The 23,478-nt window shown below is 40.8% G+C and overlaps 1 protein-coding gene and 1 long non-coding RNA gene across 2 annotated transcripts in view; one reads left to right on the forward strand and one right to left on the reverse strand.

Annotated features, from left to right (window-relative positions):
• Window positions 1-1,248: 1,248 nt before the first annotated feature.
• On the reverse strand, window positions 1,249-22,048 carry BHMT (betaine--homocysteine S-methyltransferase). The gene is made up of 8 exons (XM_050795687.1): window positions 21,939-22,048; window positions 17,899-18,031; window positions 14,468-14,586; window positions 13,098-13,289; window positions 12,290-12,437; window positions 7,645-7,827; window positions 5,814-6,042; window positions 1,249-2,590 (listed from the first exon to the last, which is right to left on the reverse strand). Exons 1-8 carry the CDS (start codon window positions 21,969-21,971, stop codon window positions 2,407-2,409), a joined length of 1,221 nt encoding a protein of 406 aa, XP_050651644.1. The 5' UTR covers window positions 21,972-22,048; the 3' UTR covers window positions 1,249-2,406.
• LOC126957638 (uncharacterized) overlaps window positions 14,524-23,478 on the forward strand; it is a 39,685-nt gene continuing 30,730 nt past the window's right edge. Inside the window, exon 1 of the long non-coding RNA XR_007726843.1 lies at window positions 14,524-14,608. This is a non-coding gene — a long non-coding RNA (uncharacterized LOC126957638). The remainder of the gene's footprint in view (window positions 14,609-23,478) is intronic.

Below are 23,478 nucleotides of genomic sequence, written 5' to 3' on the forward strand. Positions count from 1 at the left end.
AGAGGCTAAGCTAAAGCCGTCTTTCTTGACAGCCTTGGACTAGCAAGAAGTGCTTCCTGACTTTGCATCCTGCCTTGGTAATCTTATCCTTGAAAGGATAGTTTGGACTTTTGATCTCTAAGGTCCCTCTGGCTCGGAGTCCATAAAAAATATTTACCAGTGAGAAATGTCTCTATTTAACATAAGTCAACTCTTAGGTATTAAATGAACGTTCTCTCTTAATGAACAAGATTTCTGGAAATAAAATGCACGTGCTTGGAGGAGGGACTGAAATTTTAAAAACCATTTCAAAATATGTACTATACCACTAGGAGGCAGTGTTGACATATAATTTAATTCAAGAATATCTTCACCATAGCTCCTTTTCAGGGAAATATTTTAAAAAATCAATGGATATAAAAATGATTAAAGGTTATAATATTTTGGTGGCAATAAAATTCTGAAAAGAATATTAAAGGGACATGCATTTTACACAGTAATAGAACAGCAAGTCCAATAACATATCATCTGTGAGTGAAAGCTTTAAATACTGAGCTTGGTTTGAGAATATAAGAGAAATGATAGATAACAACTTTGCCAAAAGAAAAAAAAAACAAAAATAAAAAGGGGAGTTCACTCTTGTTTCATCTCGGTCATATGCAGCCTCTGAAAGTTGTGCTGCTTTGGCTCTGTTTCTATGCATTGGGGGATTAGGGGTGGATTATTAACTCTCAGTAAGAAAATTCTGGCAATTTCTTTGCCTTTCCATTTATTTATTTATTTGACAGAGTCTCGCTCTGTCTCCCAGGTTGGAGTGCAGTGGTGCAGTCTCGGCTCACTGCAGCCTCCACCTCCCAGGTTCAAGTGATTCTCATGCCTCAGCCTCCCAAGTAGCTGGGACGACAGGTGCATGCCACCACACCCAGCTAATTTTTGTATTTTTAGTAGACACGGGGTTTCACCATGTTGGCCAAGCTGGCCTTGAACTCCTAACCTCAAGTAATCTGCCCACCTCCCAAAGTGCTGGGATTACAGGCGTGAGCCACCACACCTGGCCTATTTTTGTTTTCTAGAATTCCCTGTCTGGCTCTCCAGAAAGAGCCAGTAGGGCCTCTTTTCCTTTAAAATACTGCCACCTGCTCCTTTAAAATTCCAGCATACTTGTGAAGTAGGTTTTTCTTTTAAATAGGTGAAGAAATTGAGGTATAGAGGTTTCACGTAAGACTTAGCAAATTGTAGAACCAGGATAAGAATTAAATACAAGCAATATAGTCTCATTGCTCTTCTTTTTAATAGCTGAAAAGAATTACAATTTCAAAACAGTTCAAACAATTCAAGAATGTTTAGAAAGCAGCATGACCTCTTTTCTAATACACTGAGGGTAGCCATGTTTCTTCTAATAGTCTTGTATCTTCAGGCTTGAGCTCTTGTAGGAGAGTAGATATTAATTATCAGAGAAAAATATCGTAGTTCTCAATCTAGGAAACCAGGCTAGAGTTTAGAGAATCTCTACTTTTTTCTTATTATATTTTTTAAAAGCTACCAACTAACACAAGCTCACTCTGCTTAGCCTTATGGCCCAGAGGCATCCAGTGTTGACCAGGTTGGAGAGGGCTGAAATATCCATCTCTCCTCCCTCCTCCCCATTGGTCTATGTCTTTTACTGGTAGAAAAGTGGGTCAGGAAACAGAAGAACTCTGGAACTCTGAGAGCAGGACTCTGGGTATTGGATATTTATTGATCAAGTCTCATATGACTGACCTGCTTATAAGAATAAACTTAAACAGGATGGTCTCCTTATCTGAAGTGTCCTACAGCAATGTTTTTCAAACTGTGAATCCAAACCCAGTAGTGGGTCATAAAAATCCATTTGAAAGGTCTCAACTAGTGTGTTTTGTAAATGAAATAGAATGAAAAGGAATGGAACAGAAAATGCTAGGATGGATCACACATTTAATTTTGACAGTAAGATGTGATGTGTTTTCTGGGTCATTATATAAATTGTGTTTCTTACTAAGGGTCATGTTCAAAAGAGTTTAGAAGCCCCTTTCCATAGCACTTTCTGTCCCTGTTCTTTATGACAGTTCATGTCTCATCCTCTTTGCTAGCCTACCAACTTCTTTAAGTGGGATTAACATCTGAATTACTTTTCCTGTGCTCCAGTGATTTCCATAATACCTTACACAGAGTGGGTGCTTAGTGAACCTGTTCAAGATTTACTTTGTACTTATTTTGCTCCTAAGAAAACTTCTAAAACATACTTTAAAATTGTCAAGTGCTATTTGTAATTCTATTTTGTTCAGGTAATAGCAATAATATGTGTAGGATGGCATTCATGAAAGCACTGCTTTTAAACCCTCTTTTCCTTATTTGTAGGAACTGTGGCTCAAACACCTAGAAATTCATCAAAAATAGCCTCCATTGAGGTTACTGTGATTTGAATTTTTGTTTTTCAAAGAGCTCTTTCAGCTGCTGCTCAGTTGTGGCTTCTTTCTGCTGCATCAGCTCGGCTGTTCCTTTGGTCACTCCCCAGCCATCTGGCTTTGACATTGAGGGGTTGTATGGCCGGCCCGAGGCTATCCGAAGATTCTCCCAGTATTCCTTCCTGGCCCTGTGTGAACAAAACACATGACATCAGACTCCTCCCCTAGCTTTGGTCTTTATGTCATGGAACCATTTAAAAATTATATAATATTTTAAATAAGTTCATGCAGCACACAAAGTTGCCTATCAGACATTAAAAAGCAAAGGTGTCAATCTCAGCCACCTGTGTGGACAGTCTGTGGTTGTTTGGCTTCATCATGATTCCTGACTCCAAATTTATATGCTACTGATAAACAATGATTTGCTTACACTTATCCACACATTAATACTTAACAGGAAAAGTATGACATACCATTAACACAGTGAAAAAATTATGTGCTCAGGGTAACTAAGCAGCCCACTAGCATCACTAGAATACCCGTGGCAGCTGCTGAACAGCAACAACCAACAGCGGCAGGCTTTCTCTACATCCGTGATGCCGTGTTTTCATTAAAAGGTTACTGTACATTGTATTTTACCTCTCTAGATGAGAAGAAACATCAGAAGCAGTGGAGGGACTGGGAAGCGGTCCATTCTGCTGGATGGCTTTTTACAGTGTTTCCTCTAGAGGCATCTGCCTCATTAACAACGGTTTTTGGCCGGGCACGGTGGCTCAAACCTGTAATCCCAGCACTTTGGGAGGCCGAGACGGGCGGATCACGAGGTCAGGAGATCAAGACCATCCTGGCCAACACGGTGAAACCCCGTCTCTACTAAAAAATACAAAAAACTAGCCGGGCGAGGTGGCGGGTGCCTGTAGTCCCAGCTACTCGGGAGGCTGAGGCAGGAGAATGGCCTGAACCCAGGAGGCGGAGTTTGCAGTGAGCCAAGATCCGTCCAGGGCACTCCAGCCTGGGCGACAGAGCAAGACTCCGTCTCAAAAAAAAAAACCAAAAATGGTTTTTGTCCTAGAAGGCGCCCTTTGATGTAAAAACTGATATGATTTCTTGTTCTGTTATAAATGCATATTGAGGGAGCCGTCTTTGGATTCTAAGAGTGCATCCATTAAAACACACATTAATCCGGACTTAAAAATCCACCCCCTCCCCTCAATCTATAAGTCTAAAATTACTTTGAATTTCTTTTTTGAGACAGGGTCTCACTCTGTCACCCTGGCTGGAGTGCAGTGGTACGATCTTGGCTCACTGCAACCCCCGCCTCCCAGGTTCAAGTGATTCTCCTGCCTCAGCCTTTTGAGTAGCTGGGATTGTAGGTCTACACCACCATATCCAGCTAATTTTTGTATTTTTTATAGAGACAGAGTTTCATCATGTTGCCCAGGCTGATCTCAAACTCCTGAGCTCAAGTGATTCGCCCACCTTGGCTTCCCAAAGTGCTGGAATTACAGGTGTGAGTCACTATGTCCACTTTGAATTTCTTCTTTTAATAGATGCACAGGAAAAATTTGGGATAGGAGTACTGTCTATTCCACTTATACTACCTCTCCTTCCTCACATCCTCATGAGCCAGCTGAGTTCACCTTTGTTGTTCTTCCCCAAACCCTGGAAAACTTCTGCACCTCTCACTCTTCAGGTTCCACTTCTGCCCTTCGATTTCCTTTGCTTCCTTCTGGCTCAGGCCTCAACCTGTCTGCTGTCCCTCCTAGCAAGTCTTCTTCACATGGCAATTACAACTTGCTGACTTTCTAATCTAACCTTGCCCTGGACTACTTGAGACCCCACCCCAGGCTCCTCTTTGCCTTTGGGATGGGGTCTGACGTAACTCATGAGCACAAATAAAGAGGCTGCCTCCTCCTCCTTCTTCCAACAAATTCTGTCTCTGCTATTCTCAAATTTCTAGTTTCTCAATGTGTCATTCTCTTTCCATTTCTCAGTGCTTTCCTGAGGGTTGTTCCTCTAGCAATGTAATTCCTGTATCAGAATTCAACTCAGGCATCAGCTTTCTTATAAATCCTTCATGCACCCTCCCTCTGCCTTTTGCCCCATGGGACATTAGCTCAGGCCCTGCGCACCTGTGCACATCTTCATCCTTGGACTTACTGTATTGGACATTACCTGTTTATCATTCTGCCTGCTAGATTGTTAGCTCCTTGTTTAGCTTGCTACCTCAGCATCCACAACAGCATCTGACAGATAGTTGTGCTCTGTTAATAGCTGCTGAACAGAGTGAAACTGCTACCTTTGCTTGCAGCACCCGTCCTCTACCTGCTTCCTAGTTCTCTATATGGTAGAAGCCTATTGAGCCTTCAAAAGCCAGCCCCAAAACCCTTCTTTTAAAATATCTTTCTGGTAGGCAAAGATAGTCATTCTCTTCTTTTGTTACTTTTCTATCCATACATCTACTAAAGCAGCTACCACAGTATAATACATTGGCTTGCGTATTTGTTTACCCAGTAGACTGTGAGTCTCTAAGCCACAGCTTTTCATTTCTGTATTCCTACTGCCCTGCCCAGTGCCTGACATAAATTTTTTTACTAGTATATTATTCATCTTCCCCATTGGAATGTAAAATCTGAGGGCAAGGACCTTGCCTGTCTTATTTGCCACTGTATTCCCAGCTCTGAAAATCACGCTTGATATAGTATTAGCTTTACTTAAGTGATCCTTAACTCTTAAAAATCAATGCAATTTAAGATTATTGTGCACCACATTAATGGTAATTTACTAGAGCACGAAATCATATTTCATTGCCACTTACATTTATTTACATTCTATATTCTTTTTTTTTTTTTTTTTTGAGACAGAGTCTCATTCTGTTGCCCAAACTGGAGTGCAGTGGCGTGATCTTGGCTCACTGCAACCTCTGCCTCCCAGGTTCAAGCAATTCTTATGCCTCAGCCTCCCAAGTAGCTGGTATTACAGATGTGCATCACTATGCCCAGCTATTTTTCTTTTTTTTTTTTGTATTTTTAGTAGAGATGGAGTTTTGCCATGTTGCCCATGCTAGTCTCAAACTCCCGAGATCAAGTGATCTGCCTACCTTGGCCTCTCAAAGTGCTGGGATTACAGATGTGAGCCACTGCACCCAGCCTATATTTTTACTTTTTTTTTTTTTTTTTTTTTTTAGTTATTTTTCTTTTCAAAATCCAAAATCAGGCCAAATACATTCTATATTCTTAAAACAATCTCCAGAAAACACCTAATAAGGATGCTTTATAAACATCTCTGGGAGAGAATTTGGGGATGACTGATTCTTCATCATCACACAACAAATTCGCTGCGCTCTTCTAAATGGCCCCACTTGAACATATTCATAATCTAAATTAGTTTGGGATAGTAAAAGACGCTTACCTTGCTCTAACCCAGGGTTTGGTGTGCATGTCCAAACCACTTCCCCAGCTGCCATGTTTTTCTGAAGCTGGTGGCAAAAAGCCCCTTTCTGGGGCCAGCTCCTCTGCAATTGCCCTGATGTGGTAGGGCTCAAATCCACAGCACCCGCCAATGTACCGGACCCCCAGGTTGTAGGCTTCTCTGGCGTATTTTTGAATATCCCATCTGGTGGCAACTCTGGGTTCCAGTCCTGTAATAAGTGGCATTATGCCATTAGGCATTATACATTCTTTTCATAAAAATTCAAGATAAGTAGTTACAAGTATATAATTTTCAATAAATGAATTGTTTTCAATATTCAGTTCTTGCATTTAAGAAAAACTTTGCTACTTTGTGTTATATGTTCACTTTTACATGCTGTGGTATCCAGTCTTCAGGAGAGTCCCAAATGACCTCTGCCTTTTGATGTTTTTCCCTTTGTGCAGTCCCCTCTTGCATTATAACAGGGCTGGTCTGTGAGATCCATAGAATATGGCAGAACAGGCATGTGACTTCAGAGGCTAGACTATACAAAACATTATGGTTTCTGCCTTGTACTTTCTTGGAGCACTCACCCTGGGGAAAGCCAGCTGCCATGTTGCAAGCATCACATGTTGCAAGCATGTTTTCCAGCATCACAGTGAAAAGGCCCATGAGCTGAGGAACTGAGGCCCCCAGTCAACAGACAGCAAGAAACTGACACTAACTCCCAAAAGCCAATTAAGTGAGCTTGGAAGTAGATCCCCCAGCTCCCATCAAGCCTTCAGATGATAATAGCCCTGGCCAATATCCAGACTCCAACCTCTTAGGAGACCCTGAACCAAAACCACCTAGTTATGCTATCCCTGAATTCTTGACCTGGAGAAACTGTGAGATAAGAAGTGGTTTTTCAAGCTACTACATTTTGCATTAATTTAATGTGTTATACAGCAGTAAGTAACACAGATGCCTTAACTATCTTCCTTCGTGGTTCCTCCAAAGTGATTGTATTTTATAGTATCTTACTTGCCTAAGGGAGACAAATGCCTTGCCTTTCTTCCTTCATGGTTCCTCCAAAGTGATTGTATTTTAAAATATCTTACTTGCCTAAGGGTCCCTATAAAATATAGGATAGGGTGTAAAGACCTTAGAAGGAAGTAGGCTGGGCATGCCCTGTCCCTGTTAACCACTCTGGCTTAATTTTTGACATCAACCCACCCCCTCTTCCCAAACCTGCTGGGAAACCTTTTCCTTCTCCCTGGACTGCAAGTATCCCCTCACTTCATCTGCTTGGTCTCTTCATTAAAACTTGTTATACAGTCACTCGATGATGGTATCTTGCCTGCAATCCCAAAACTCTGGAGTAGCTGAGCCATATTAAAAATTGGAGAAAAGGACCTTAGAGATAACTGGTCTAACCTTATTTTCCCAATAGGGAATTTGAGAGCTAGAGGAATTCAGAGATTTTCCTAAGGTGACAGGACTTAGCAACAGAGCTAGAACTAGAGCTAAATATCTGCTGATTCCCCCATGGGAGGGCATCCTCACCAACCCCAAAGTATGACTTATTGGTTGCCTATTTAGATACTGATTCACCTCAGGTTTTATATTTAAGTTCAGAGGTCTTTTTTGCTAGCCAGGACCATCCTTTCCTTCTGCTCTTCTCTAATACCCAAGGGGCTTTTGGCTGCAGGGACAGAAACCAGGGACAAAACATGAGGAGACACCAAGCCATCTCTTCACCATGACAAAAGATCTCTGGGTATAGATTTACTTGAGTTTACATGAATATCAAATGAAGATATTGAGATGATTTATCAAATGTTGGTCTTACCAAACGGGAATTCTGGGAGATCGATGAATCCTTGCTTGTTGCAGTCGGGAGTGTGGTAAGCCAAGGGCTGGCTCATCAGGTGAGCTTTCAGTCGGGCAGCCTCCAAGCCCTCTTTCATGAGCTTCACTGTTTGTAAACTAATGGTGGGGTCAAAGTGGCAGTTCACACCAATGATGGATGCTCCTGTGAGTGGGAAGAACATGATAGCCTTAGGGATGCACCACAAACCAGCAGGACCAGCTCTCCTCTCTTCATCAGGAATCAGGAAGCTTTTTTTATATTTTTAAGGCAAAGTCTTACTCTGTCGCCCAGGCTGGAGTACAGTGGTGTGATCTCAGCTCACTGCAGCCTCCACCTCAAGCGATCAAGCAATCCTCCCACCTCAGCCTCCTAAGTTGCTGTGACTACAGGTGTATGCCACCATGTCTGGCTAATTTTTTTTTTTTTTTTAATAGATACGGGGTTTCACCATGTTGCCTAGGCTGATTTCGAGCTCCTGAGCTCAAGTGATCCAATGGCCTCCTAGACTGTTGGGATTACAGGCGTTAGCCACCATGCCCAGCAGGAAGATTTTAATTGGAACGATGAACTGGAAGCATAGCACTGGGTCCTCATTCCCCACAAACCTCTCTTACCTTTGAGTGAGAATGATTACTAGCAGGCAGGAAGCGCTTTCTGTGAAAAGTGCTTTGAAGAGTCTGGTATAATTGAAGTGTCATCTTTGTTTGTTTGTTTGTTTGAGACAGAGTCTTGCTCTGTTGCCCAGGCTGGAGTGCAGTGGCACGATCTCAGCTCACTGCAGCTTCCGCCTCCCAGGTTCAAGCAATTCTCCTGCCTCAGCCTTCTGAGTAGCTGGGACTACAGGCACGTGCCACCACACCGGGCTAATTTTTGTATTTTTAGTAGAGACAGGGTTTCACCATCTTGGTCAGGATGGTCTCCATCTCCTGACATCATGATCTGCCCACCTCAGCCTCACAAAGTGCTGGAATTACAGGTGTGAACCACCACGCCCAGCCCTGTCCATCTTTTTTCAAAACAAAAATTATTAGTTTTTTTAAACTTCAAATTTTAGTAGTCAAACTTTCAGTGTTTGACATTATGTTGCAAGCACAATAATTTTTCAACACTCCCAGCTGCTAGATTACACCTGTGTTTATCATACTGCTTAACTTGAGGTGTAAATAAATGTTCCTTTTCACCAGGCCAGCTTAATAAGTTCATTAGCCTTCTTGGGCACAGCAGCAGAATGTAATTTAGAAAAAAGTTTTTTAGACATGTGTTTTCTAGAAGGAATTTTGTGTCTAGGATTAATAGTTTGGGGAAAAAGAATCTCAAAAATCCTTTGACTTCAGCTACTCAATGTGGTTACTAACCTATTAGTCATTTTGACAAGCTTTTAATTTACATTTCAGCCTCCCCAGACTCACAACTATATGGGATTGTCTTCCTATAGTATTCTTGTAAAATTTGGTGTTGTGAAGTTTGATTTAGTGAGAACAAAATATGTTTTAGATATTCCATTTTCTTCAAAAACTTTCTTTATAGTCATTATGTTCTTAACTATATTTGGACCAAAGATGATTTACCATGGCAATCACTAGACATGATTTTGGAAGTTTCCTCCTCCAGAAGATTTGAGAGGGCATCATGACATAATAATTCTTTACTCTATCCTCTCTCAAAGTGGGAGGAATTCCCAAATAGGACTTATCTTTCTTTCCTTTTTTTTTTTTTTTTTTGAATTTTAAAAATTGTGGTAAAATATATATCATGTAAAACTAGGCATTTTAACCTTTTAAAAAATTTTTATTTTTGTAGATACAGGGCCTCATTATGTTGCCCAGGCTGGTCGTGAACTCCTGGCCTCAAACGATCCTCACACCTTTACCTTCCAAGGTGCTAGGATTATAGGCATGAGCCCCTGCATCTGGCCCATTTTAGCCATTTTTAAGTGGCATTAATTAGGTTCACAATGTTGTGCAACTATTATCACTATTTCCACATTTTTTTCGATACCCCAAAGAGAAACTGCACCCATTAAGGACTAACTCCTTATTTTCCCCTTCTGCTAGCCCCTGGTAACCTCGAATCTACTTTCTGTCTCTGTGGATTTGCCCATTCTAGATATGTCATATAAACAGAATCATATGATATTTGTCATTTTGTGAGTGGCTTAGTTTACTTAGCATGATGTTTCCAAGGCTCATCCCTGTTGTGGCATGTTTGAGAACTTCATTTCTTCTTATTGCTGCATGATATTTCATTGTATGGATATACCACATTTTGTTTTATCCATTCACCTGTTGATGAACTCTGAGGTTGTTTCTAAAGGACTTTTTTGGGCCAGGTGTGGTGGCTCATGCCTGTAATCCTAGCACTTTTAAACTTCCTTTTCTGTTCTAGACTTTCAATACCATCTATACCCAGATCTCTCTCTCTTACCCTGACCTTCCCATTGGGCTCCAGACCTGAATATTGTGGATATATACAAGTTTCCAGAAGTAAATATACTTGTATATGTGTGTGTGTATACATATGTATCCAGAATATGTGTGTGTGTATATACATATACTTGTATGTATAGATATACTTGTATGCTTCATATATGTATATATATTCATCAGATTGTGTATACATATACTCACAAGTAGATATATCCACAAAATCCGAGTCTGGAACCCAGTAGGAAGGTCACTGATATCAACTAAGCTATAAACTGTTGAAAACCTTTGGCTACCTTTTTTTTTGGATGTTGTGCTGCCAGAGTTTCTCTTTCCTTGCTGAACTTCATTCTATTAATAAATTAATAATATGTTGGCTATTTATTGGATGTCTTTTAGGTATAAGCCTCCTTGCAAGAGATTATAGAGAAGTAGAAATAGAGGACATTGTTCCTGACATCAACGATTTTATAATTTAGCACAGGGTTTTCCAAGGTTTGGTCCATGAAAATAATGTTCCATGATCAATTAAGTTAGGAAGTAGCTGTTCACTACATCACCTTCTTGAAGACTAGGAATATATGTGAACATACCAAAGATTTTGATAAGTTCCACAGTAAAGATACCTGCTTAAGGCTGGGCACAGTGGCTCACACCTGTAATCCCAGCACTTTGGGAGTCTGAGGCAGATGGATCATAAGGTCAGGAGTTCGAGACCAGCCTGGCCAACATAGTGAAACCCTGTCTCTATTGAAAAATACAAAAAATTAGCTGGGCATGGTGGCGGGTGCCCGTAATCCCAGCTACTCGGGAGGCTGAGACAGGAGAATCGCTTGAACCTGGGAGGCGGAGGTGGCAGTGAACAGAGATCACGCCATTGCACTCCAGCCTGGGCGACAGTGTGACAAGACTCTGTCTCAAAAAACAAAACAAAACAAGATATCTGCTTAATTCGGTTCAGCGCAGCCTTTTCTAAATGTAGTTAACCCCAGAACCCTGTTAACATTCTCGCTGACTGGAAACTAGACTGAGGCTATTCTTAATGAGTGGTATAAACAGCAGATGTTACAATTGCTGAGAGGAAAAAGTGATCACTTGGGGTAGGAAAAATTATGTAAGGATACATGGAAGTATAATTTGAACTAAACATTGGAAGATGGACTAGATTTACTAGACAGATTATTTGTTAAGGACCTATTATGTGCTACATGCTACGCTAGACACAGGATACTCAGTACTGAACTAAACAGTCTCTGCATTTATGGATCTTATAATCTAGTGAGGGAGTCAGCCATTAAACAGTTAAACAAATGAGATAAGTGAGAAGTGCTATGAAGAATATAAACAGGATACAGCGATATAAAAAATTGTAGCCATCTACTCGGTACAGAATGAGGGAAGAATTAGATGCAGGCCATGCATTCATTCCAATTAACAATGGGGATAATGAAGGCCTCCTCTGATCTTTCTACAAAAAGTTAACTTGCCTCTCCCCTAGTTGTTGTATTTCCCCATGAAAAATTATGATTATACAATTTTGTCCCTAAATCTAAATATTTGTTATTATTAATGACAAGTATGAAAGTTATTTTCACGAAAAATCAGGAATTGGGTAAAAATCAGAGATTAAACAAAATGCTAGTCAAAATTTCTCTATTATACAAAGTGAGTCAGGCTTTTTCCCTGACAATTATTTTCTGGGTTTAAAATGGGGCAGTTTTGAAAACAGTCTGTGGGTTTCTTCTAAATGAAATGAAACCCAATATTTGGAATGGATTTACAATTATACAAAAGATATACTGGGTTGTCAGTGTTTTATATCAAAGGATTTTCTGATTTATTATACCAATTATAAAAAGCAAAATATACTAGTAATTTATGAGACTGAAAAACTTTGCAAACAGGGCAACTAACTCAAAAGTTATTAATGTTTAAAGACCTTACTTGTAGATGTTAAACCTCCAGCTAGGGCTAGTTGCTCCTTTCAGAAGCCTGGTGTGTGTGTGTGCATGTGTGTATGCGTGTGTGTGTATTTTTAAAACTTTTTTCCATCTGGGATTCAATAATATCAATATTCTTACAAAAGTAAATTAATGGTTTTTATGTTAATGAAAGTAGTATACACTGATTCGTAGACAGATGTGCACTCACGTGTTCTTTTAAGACTTACTAATCACAAACTGATTGAAATCTGTCATCACCTGCTTTCACCAGGCGCACTGCACACTCGCCGGGGGGCACGCCATGCAAATCTCCTTCCGGGCCAATGCACATGGTTGCTGCCACAGGTTTACCAGATGCTATCAAGGTTTCAACTGCCCACACAGCTTCTTCAACATGTTCAAAATACTGGAATCAGTTAAGGTTAGAGTACTTTTAATATCGTTTCTCCCAAAACAATTTTTTTTTTTTTTTTAAAGACAGAGTTTCGCTCTTTCACCCAGACTGGAGTACAGCTCACTGCAACCTCCGCCTCCCATTTTCAAGCAATTCTCCTGCCTCAACCTCCCAAGTAGCTGGGATTACAGGTGCCCACCACCATGCCCAGCTAATTTTTGTATTTTTAGTAGAGACGGGGTTTCACCATGTTGGCCAAGCTGGTCTCAAACTCCTGGCCTTGTGATCCACCTGCCTTGGCCTCCCAAAGTGCTGGGATTACAGGCGTGAGCCACCACGCCCAGCCTCTCCCAAAACAATTTGAAAACGTATTCTATTGCTTAAAAACTTCATTATTACTGTTTTCAAACTTTGAATTGTGACCCATTAGCATTTTTTAAATGAAATAGAATGATTTCTTACTATAAATTGCAGTCAAAAAGTTGGAAAAACACCATATCAGATTAACTGAATCAAATTTATCAGAAGCCCTGAATTGGGAAACGATTTCAAAAACTAAATATTACTATTACTAGTTATGATCGTCACCTAACCCCACACAGTACTCTTGAAAGCCAAAGGTAGAGAAAATGTACTAGGTGTATTTGTCTTATCTTTCACATTATTCTTTACCTCTGCAATCAAGAAGTCCACGTTCTTCTTCATAAAGACCTCTAACTGTTGCAGAAATACTTTTTTGACTTCAGTTTCACTCTTGCAGCTAAGGTATGAAGGTGTCTGACTCACTCCTCCTGCTACCAAAGCATCTCCTTCATCAGCCACTTGTCGGGCAATGTCGCAAGCAGCTTCATTGACTTTCTGCCCCTAAAATGGGTGAGTATATGAGACTTCTAAATTTTCATGTGAAATTGAAATAAAATTATTATTCAAACATTCACATCTTAGTTGTATATTTACAATAGTATCTTATTCCAGAAAATGACTGTTATGGAATAGTTCAAAGCTTTATACCAAGTTGAACAGTTTGCAATAACAATAACACCAATAATAGTGATAGTAACAGTAAATATATATTATATATGACATTACATTATACCAAAGATGTGTGAGATGGTAAAAGTGTTTACATCGAAGGATGTTATCTGGTATCTTCCAGTGCCTAAGATGCACTTAGAAGAGTACCTAACAAATAGTAGTGGTGGTGATGATTTGCTTTTATGAAATTAAATTTAAATAACTATAGAATTCAGGACATTTTTGTATGTATATTCTCAATTAACAGATAAGTGCATAACTAATAAGGTCTTTTTTTTTTTTTTTTTTTTTTTTTTTGAGACGGAGTCTCGCTCTGTCACCCAGGCTGGAGTGCAGTGGCCGGATCTCGGCTCACTGCAAGCTCCGCCTCCCGGGTTCCCGCCATTCTCCTGCCTCAGCCTCCCGAGTAGCTGGGACTACAGGCGCCTGCCACCTCGCCCGGCTAGTTTTTTGTATTTTTTAGTAGAGACGGGGTTTCACCGTAGGTCTTTTCTAATTATTTAGACTTTAAAAGTTGTTTGTTATGCTCAACAAACAAAAAGCTCCCCAAACCTAGCACTGTATACTCATGGAATTTTGGAAACCTCAGCCTTGATGGGGTAAAGGGGTTGGTCCAACATCACAAAGTAGATGTGGTTGAGTCAGGCACTATTCCAGGTTTACTTATTTATTATGCCTACGATCTTTCCTCTAGCCATGCTACATTTAAAAACATTAAGGATGAAAGAATTTGTAAGGATGCCCAATTTACTCAGCAACTTAGGAGACTAGGAGAATCATTAATCATTAAATACCTCTTCTTTCATCTGCTTTGCTAAATGCCTCTTTGTTAATTTTGGGGATTACAGCTAAATAAAACCTAAGGCTGTTATTCACGCCTCTCATTTTTGTATTATTAGAAATAAAACAAAACTCTGAAGAGGCTGAACCCTTTTCTCTATGGGAGCTTTGTTGATGCAATGGGTCAACAATATCCTTCTAAAAGTTCCACAGCTGGTTTTACTCACAGATATCTTCTCTAAGACATAGTTTCCCCTGTTCTCCAGCTTGTCTTCACTCGCATAGAAGGTGAAGGTCTGCATGACGGTTGAGCCAGCTCTGAGGAACTCTCGATGAAGCTGGCGAACTGGGAGAGCGAAAGAGGAAAGGTATAATTTCTGTTTATTAACCCACAGTGTTTTCAAATGGCTCTCAGATAAACAAGCAGGAAAATAACTGCTTGAATTTCTGGTTGCTTGACATTTGCACATCTTAGGGGTAGATGAGAGGTAGATCTGAAGTCTCTTGGCAACTCCTGCAAATCTGCTGTGACTAGATGAATGAGTGGCCAGGGGATGCTCATATTCCTGTATTTGCTCATCTTGTTCATTGTTTACTTTGTTTATCATTCATTGACTGTATTTGTGGATGGCACCCACGGACACAAGTATCCTGTCTTTGGACAACTTTACAGTCTGTCTAGAAATAACTAACTACAGCACTGCATGGTTGGGTTATGCAGGAAGAAGGGATCATTTCTACCCAGGACATGGGGCAAGGAGGTCCGAAGATGAGGAATTATTTGAGCTGCACTTGGAAGAATTCTGTGCTATTGCCAGGCAGAGAAGGTGGGGAAGGGAATTCCCTCCAGAGAGAACAGCCTGAGCAAAGATAATAAGGCAGGAACAGGCATAGCATTTGGGGGAATGACAAGTACTTTGAATGGCTGGAGTTCATGAATCAGGGAAATATTTAGTTTTTAAGCAACTGGATGATGTGATTAGTACAGTCTTTTCAAAAGATAATTCTGGTAGCAGGGTGAAATAAGAATTGGAGCAGGATTTCCAAACACAGATCCACGGATGCATGCCAAATGGCAAGGTTTTTTTGTTTTTTTTTTTTTGAGATAGTTTTATTCTGTCACCCAGGCTGGTGTGCAGTGATGTGATCTTGGCTCACTGCAACCTCTGCCTCCTGGGTTCAAGAAATTCTCTTGCCTCAGCCTCCCGAGTAGCTGGGACTACAGGCGCCTGCCACCACGCCTGGTAATTTTTTTGTATTTTCAGTAGAGGCAGGGTTTTGCCATGTTGGCCAGGCTGATCTTGAACTCCTGACCTCAAGTGATCTGCCCGCCTTAGCCTCCCAAAGTACTAGGATTATGGGTGTGAGGCCTCCAAATGGCAAAGTTTTATCAGCTGGAGGAATATGGTGGGATTTTTTTTCCCATATAGCTAAATGTATTCAGTTTAATAAATTATCATTTGTTTTAAAATAGCTGTCCTAAGCTATGGTTGCCTATTAGATCCCCTGCAAACTTTTTTTTAAATTATGGATTGGAATGTCAAATCCACAGATATTCTGATTTAATTGGTTTGGAGTGAGGCATAGGCATCTTCTTTTAAAAGTTTCCCCAACCCATCTTTGTTTTCAGCCTTGTCAAAAACTGCCATTGTAAGATAGTGGAAAAAAACTCCTTTTATAAAATGACAGTGAAACTTGGATGATGGTTGTTTTTGTTAGGAGAATTAACTGGGCAAAGTAAGAAATCAGCATGCTATTAATATATCAGCTCCTGAAAATTATTTTGAAATTTCAGAGGTTTATGAAATCCAAAGGTCCAGGAGCAACTATATGAGAGGCTAGGAAATTGCTAGGACGCTGAAGTTCTTAGCCCTTGGGACTAACACAGGAGATGAGTCTATACTCATCTCTTGCATCCCAGAGGCCTAGTACAGTAGAGTGCCTGGAACATAGAAACCTTGGTTTTTGTTTGTAAATAGATGAATACATAAGTGAAAAAAGCTTTTAAATTTTAGAAAATGGATTTGTAAGCTTGTAGTCATTTTCCATGATTTTTTCAATCATAGAAAGTTCTCAGTGGGACCTCAAAAGCATCCCTAAATTAGTGGGCTTCAAACTTGTTTTATAATAACAGAACCAATTAAAAATATAGGGAGTCCCATATATCAGTCAGATAAACCCAGAGCTGCTGTGGTTGGAGAGGACAGAAAGGCCTATATACTAGGTTTCTGGACGCTGGGAAGAAATGGTTTATAACTATGAAGTCCACTTACGTGGTCCTTGGGTGGATTTCCAGAGGTTTCATGAAAAAACCCTGGAAATGTGTGCAAATTGTTATGTATAAATACATTTTACAGTGCAGAAGGTCTATAAACTTTTATCAGATTTTTCCATAGGGCAGTGATCTCAAACAGTTGAAGACAACTCCTCACTCTTGATTATTCATCATGCTTCTAAAACTGTAGTAATTCTCTAAGTATGATCCATCTTAGAGTCACCTGGGGGCAATTATCAGAAAGGCAGATTCCTCAAACTCTTCCAGACCCCAATAACCTGAATTCATTGCTGAATTAAAACTGCTTCCACTGGGTGCAAGAACCATAACTTTGGGCATGAACTTTAGCAAGAGAATGAGGCTGGTAATTTCTGAGTATCCTTTCACCTACATTTTCCTGATCACAAGGTTCCTAGGTTCATCCTCTAACCCATAATACGATAGGACTAGTCCCTTTTACACAATGATGTCACCTATACTAATTGATTACCTTCATTTTGTGGCCTTAACTCCTCATTATATTACTTATTTTAACATCATAGAAGCTAAGTATACATTGATACATGATTACATATGTACATAGCATCGTTGGAGATTAGCCTTATAGATTTAGCTTGAGAAATGCAAGTTTTTGAAATTCCACAGTAAACTCTAAAAGGTCGAATAAAATTCTAAAGTATTTCTTCAGTTGGGTAAGTTTGCAGCAAAACCATTTGGGGGCAAAATATGACCTGAACCAACATGAAGGTATTGATAAACATGTTTCAGTTAGTAAAGGTAGTCATATATTTTGATGCAAAAATGTATTAATGTGTTTCAATGGGGGCTGCTTCAGGGTCCATTGGGAGTGTTACATAATATGCTACTGTATTAACTTTCTAACGTCCCCAGATTCCTGGATTCCAAGACACATTTGGCCCCAAAATGTGGTTTGGACAGGGGATTGTGGGCCTGTAGCATAACCACTCCTTTCTTGTTGCCTAGAACATGAAAAAGTCAGGCCCAGGCACCGGATATATAAAAATGTTGCAGGTGAGGTCCAGCTTGCAGGAAGACTCTTCGGGGTTTCCATCAAGTCTAGCTACCACTTAGTCTCAATTACAAAAGCACTGCAAATACACACAATCATTTGCATAAAATAGCTCAAGCGATCCCCCTGCCTCAGCCTCCCAAGTAGCTGTGACTACAGGCGTGCACCACCATGCCCAGCTAATTTTTTAAAAAACTTCTGAGAGACTGGGTCTCCCCGTGTGCCCAGGCTGGTCTTGAATTCCTGGGCTTAAGTGGTCTTCCCACCTCAGCCTCCTGAGTTGCTGGGATTACAGGCGTGAACCACCACACCCGGCTCCTTTATGAGAACTTACAATAGAGCTCTGCACCAACCTGCTTCTGGGTGCTCCACAGCAGCTTCAGGAGTCCAGGGTCCTGCCTTTACGTAGCCCCTCTTCTCCAGTGCAAAGACAAACCCTCCATCTCCAATCACAATCTCTCCAGCATTTAAACGTTCTAGGATGCCCTAAAATTACAGATGAGGGAGGAAAAGGAGTTACTTGAGTGTTTAAGATAATTTTCTATTTTTATTATTTTTGCTAATATATTCTTGGAGAGGCGTGGTTTATTTTAGAATTTTCAGAGAAAAATTTATATTTTATGTATACATTTATGGCTATCTATAAGACAAACAACCAGAATGCTCATAAAATAAACATTTGTGTATTCCTTTGTATGTGCTGGGGTTGCGGGGGTCTTTCAGAACATGTTAAAGAGTGTTTGAAGAATACCATGGGAGGTGTGTTTCAATAACTATCTGCTGAGGGATTAAATGAAAAGATTTTGTTGTGAAGCCTCAAATCTGCACTTAAGCACAGATTCTTAAAATGGTAAATACTAGTCTTCTTACTCTATCAACAAGCTAAAGAGAGGGTTAAAATTGTTAAACAAGTTGAAATGGCATAGAATGCTTTTTTTTTTTCTTTCTTAGAGACAGGGTCTCACTATGTGCCCAGAGGAACTTGAACTCCTGGGCTCAGAAGATCCCCCAGTCTCACCCTCCCCAGCAGCTGAAACTACAGGCTCGTGCCACAGTGCCCAGCAATGCTATTAAGCCATTTTATTTTAAGACTGAAAAGGTGGCCAAATCACTCAAAGACTTCTATCTTTGGTGTTAACATTGAGTTTCCGCAACAGTAGCTGTGCTATACAGACCAGGTTATGAGTGTGCGCATTCTGTACTCTATGATGAGAACAAGGAAGAAACCACTAAAGTATTTGTTGAATGATTTTCAGCCCAATCTCCATACTTATTCCATTTACAATACTGTGCAGTAATCACCCTGTTGTTCTATAGATAAATTTGGAATTAAGTATTTTGAAAGGGTTTTGTGAATTACAAAGTAATTCTCTAGTTTAATAGTTTTTTTTTGTAATTTCAAAGAATCATAGACTTTAAAAATAAATAGTATTCAATTCAACTGAGATCTCTCTCTCATTTCACAAATGAAAAATCAAGACCCAGAGTCCCTGAGTAATTTATACATGGTCTTCCAGATGGGGAGCATAGGGCTTCCTGACTCTTTTATGCTTAAATAATATCTATATTTGATTTTAAATGGGATTGGGGGTGGCGGGACAGCCCTGAAAAAAACTATATAGTGTAAAGGAATAACTTGGGATGTATTTACCTAGTGTGTTCCATTTACTACCAATAACAGTGGATAAAACAAAAGCTGACATAATAACAAGCATTCCAGAAATCTGTGAGAGGCAGTCACAGGATTTTGTATCCCAATTCTTTGCCGCCTTTTTAGAACCTCCCTCATTTTCATTCTCTTCCCCTCCACTGCCCCTTCCCATGCCATTTGGACAGCTGGTGCTCAGAGAGAGGAAACAATTGACATTTCACCAGACAGAAGCAAAGTGGTAGGATTTTGCTGTGTGTTCCCTAATATACCTTTCAGATCAAAACATTTTCAAGCCATAATGTTGAAGCCATGTTATCTTCCGGGAGCCCATAAAATAACAAAGCACTACAAAAATATAAATGGCTCACATGTCATTTTGAAATCCAAACATTCGTCATGATTGCAATGTGTCTAAATGTCACATCTGAAAACTACAACTTTGATTATGACCTAATTAACAAGAACAACAATAATAAAATATATATATATTTTATTTATATATATACACTAAATATATATATTATATTTATATATATACTATAAATATTATATACTATATATAGTATAAATATATATACTATAAATATTATAATATTATATACTATATATAGTATAAATATATAAAAATATATATTTATACTTATAAATATATATATAATATTTATATATATACTAAATATATATATATATATATTTAGTACCTCAACATTTTAATGTGCAGCATAGCTAAGGATCTGATGTTGGGTGGCAGGGTGGGTAGTGGCGATTCAACTACTATGTGGTTCATGCACTTGTTGAGTGATTCTCTGGAAATACTATCTCTTACATTCTATTGCATTTTAAAATTATCTAGACTTCAGGATTTTCTGTTCCCAAGCTAAACAGACTTTTTTAAAAAACGGAATGTGCTATGAAAAAAATATACTGTTTTGTGAAAAAGTATTACAAAACAGTATGTGTAATATCAGCCCATTTTTGTTTAAAAAGTACATACTTGCCTCAACAACAAACTAGCAGAATATACACCAGAATTTAACAGGCACTGTTCTTTGTGCTTTCCCTAGTTGTTTATAATGAACATGTGCAAGCTTTGTAACATTTATTTTAATTTTAAACTCAAATATGTAGACATCTTATTGTCCATATATTGTTTTAACACTGACATATGCATGGAAACAAGTTACTGAGGAAACTGTTTTTTTCCATCTTACATTCATCTGTTGCTTAGATAATTCTATAAAGATAATTCTTTAAAATGTTAGATTTTCTGAGTTTGAGTTTGGGGAATAAGTTAGAATTACATGGCTATGAGAATGGGGACAAACAAAAAATATCTATGTCTATATCTATAGGAATCATCCTTCCCAGTCTCTACGGACTATTAATTTAGTACATTTAGGGACTGGCGAGATTCTCACCCTCCTTGGACTGGTGACAGTCCATAGTCCTTTGCCATCTCAGCACCCACTCATGCCATCAACATGATGATGCATTTAGAATCTGTAACCGAATTGACCTTCTTCCTTGTGTAGAGGTCTTTTGATTTGGGAGGCCATCCCTTTAGAAACTGGACACACCTCAGCTGGTTCTCCAGCAGGGCAGGCACTGGGATGACAGCTGGACCTTTCTCACTGTTCTTACAGCCCAGAGGATGCAGTTGGCCTGGCCCCCTCTGCTGCCTCCCTACCATTTTCTGGGGGCCTCTGTCGTGCCAGGCCTGGGACTGGGCATTTTGATATCAAAAGGTCAAGTTTATTCCCTCCTCCCTCCATCCTTCTCTCTCTTCCCACCCGTCCAGTCTCATTCCACGGCAGTCAGTCCATCTATCCATCCGTTCGTTCCCCAAATTAGAGGAAGGCCTACCATCTGGACTGAAAACACTTCTCCCAACAAGCCACTGGGAAAGCCAAGAGATGGATTTGTTAATCTGGAGCTGGAATTGGGTTTTACAATTTCATCGACAGCCCTTCCTCAGTATCTTACAGCCACTCTGCCCATTTTTTCTTGAACCATGTTTTCGAGGCTGACATTTCGGATGGCATTTTTCTGTCATCTCGGACATCAAATTGCCTGTGAAAATCTGCAATCACCCAACCAGCGCCTAGGCCTTGGGTACAGCTAGAACCCGGCGGGGAGGCGGCGACACCCGCGGTGCGGGTCCAGGAAAATGTCGGAACCAGCGCCACCCACTCCTCCCCGTTATGTGCGCGCCGGTTGCAGAGGGCGCTCGCAGCCGCCCCCGCAGACACAGATGCGGAGCGCGCCAGGCGCGCTACGCAGCTCAGTGCTGACAGGATATCGCGCCTGTGGGGCTAAAAGCAGTGTCTCTGGGGAGTTTTTTGGTCTTGGGGTGCCAGGTTCAAATGGTATTGGGAGGCTTGGAGTTCTGGGGACACCCAGCCGTCGGGGATGGCTCAGAGGGTGCCTTTGGGTCTGAGGGGCAAGGATCACAGAAATCTGGGGCGCACTCTGGTCCAAACGGGGCTGGGGCTGGAGGGGAGAGAGAGGCGCTCTGAGGCCGCCCTCTGAACGTGGGACAGGCGTGGGGAGGCTCAGAGGCGCCTTGGGGTCCCGCTGGAGAAGTTCTGGAAGCTCATTCTGGTCTGAGGCTAAGGGAGGGGAGCGAGCAGGAGGATGATGGGTCGCAGGCAGGGTCCGAGGGCCCCTCTGCGCTCCCAGAGGCTGGGGTACAGAGCAGGTGGGAGGGGGAGGAGAGGGCCTGCGGGTCTCCTGGAGACTCACCTTCTTGGCCTTTTTGCCCCCAACGGGTGGCATCTTCGTGGTGTCCAGACAGGTGGTCGACACGGATGCGGACCGACTAGGCGAGCCTTCGCGCTGCGCAGCCCCGACCTGCTCCGAGTCCGCAGCCTGCCTCTTTATACCCGCAGTTGGGCGCGGGGAGGGCCTCCCAGCCACAGCGCGGGCCAGCGCGGGCCTTGGGCGGGAACACGCCCACCAGCCCTTCATCAGGCCCGCCTCCTGCTGGGAACCTAGCTTGCCAAGGAGGTGATCCAGATTGATCACCTGAATGGGTGGAACCACTGAAAAGTAAGATAAGAAAAAGCGATGTTGCCACTCGCTTAGATTTCAAACCTGCCTAGCGTCCCTTTTGCCTCTTGCACTTTTGCCCCGACCCTAACCGTCCTCTTGCTCGCCTGCACTATGGCCCACTTAGGCTGCCAGAGAGGCCTCTGAGAAGTCCATTCGATGCTCAAATATTTGTCAAAGGCCAAGGCGTCAAGATTATGGAATTTGGGGGATGGTCCTGGAAGATCTTCAGCCTGGAGTGTGATCTCCTGTGTGATATACATCCAGTATAACGGGACACAAATGCGGCTTTAATAGAAGAGTCCAATACTAACCCTGAATTGGCGGGTATGTTCAAAATGACCTTATACACCTATACCCAAACATGCCTTGCAGTTTCTAATAATACAGTAGTTTCTAATAAGAATATGTTTGTAATATTTAACAAGGACAGACTTTTAACATTTATAAATGGAAGCAGAAATGTACTTTGAAGACTTCAAAATTCAGCAGGAAAACGATATAAAAACATAGACATTAGAAAAACTGGAGGGAATAGAGATGTTAACAGTAGTTACCTATTGATGGCGGAATTAAGGCTAGTTTTATTTTATTCTTCATGTTTCACTGTATTTTCTAAAATATTTTTATAATGAGAATACATTGATTTTAAAATAATAAAAACATTACTTTAAAAAATGTACAGCACGGCCGGCACGGTGGCTCATGCCTGTAATCCTAGCACTTTGGGAGGCTGAGGAGGATGGATCACCTGAGGTCAGGAGCTCGAGACCAGTCTGGCCAACATGGTGAAACCTCGTCTCTGCTAAAAATACAAAAATTAGCCGGCCGTGGTGGTGGCCGCCTGTAATCCCAGCTACTCGGGACGCTGAGGCAGGAGAATCGCTTGAACCCTGGGGGCAGAAGTTGCAGTGAGTGGAGACTGCACCATTGCACTCCAGCCTGGGCAAAAAGAGTGAAACTCTGTCTCAAAAGAAGAAAACATGCGCAGCATGATAGTAAATAGCCTACAGAACAACGAAATATCTGAAACACAGTTGAGAAAATTTTACCCAAATAAAAGCATGTGAAAAATTCTGTATGTGGACAAAGAACCTCCATCTCAACACATGCAGAGAAGAAAGTTACTGCAACACCTGATGAATTAATACAAATTTAACTGCTAAAATGACGTGTGTTTGAAATACAACTGAGGAAGTAAAAATGCCCTTTTGCTTCTAAGTATGTCAAGTTT

Source organism: Macaca thibetana, chromosome 6 (assembly GCF_024542745.1).
Source record: "Macaca thibetana thibetana isolate TM-01 chromosome 6, ASM2454274v1, whole genome shotgun sequence".
In the NCBI taxonomy this organism is placed as follows: Eukaryota; Metazoa; Chordata; class Mammalia; order Primates; family Cercopithecidae; genus Macaca; species Macaca thibetana.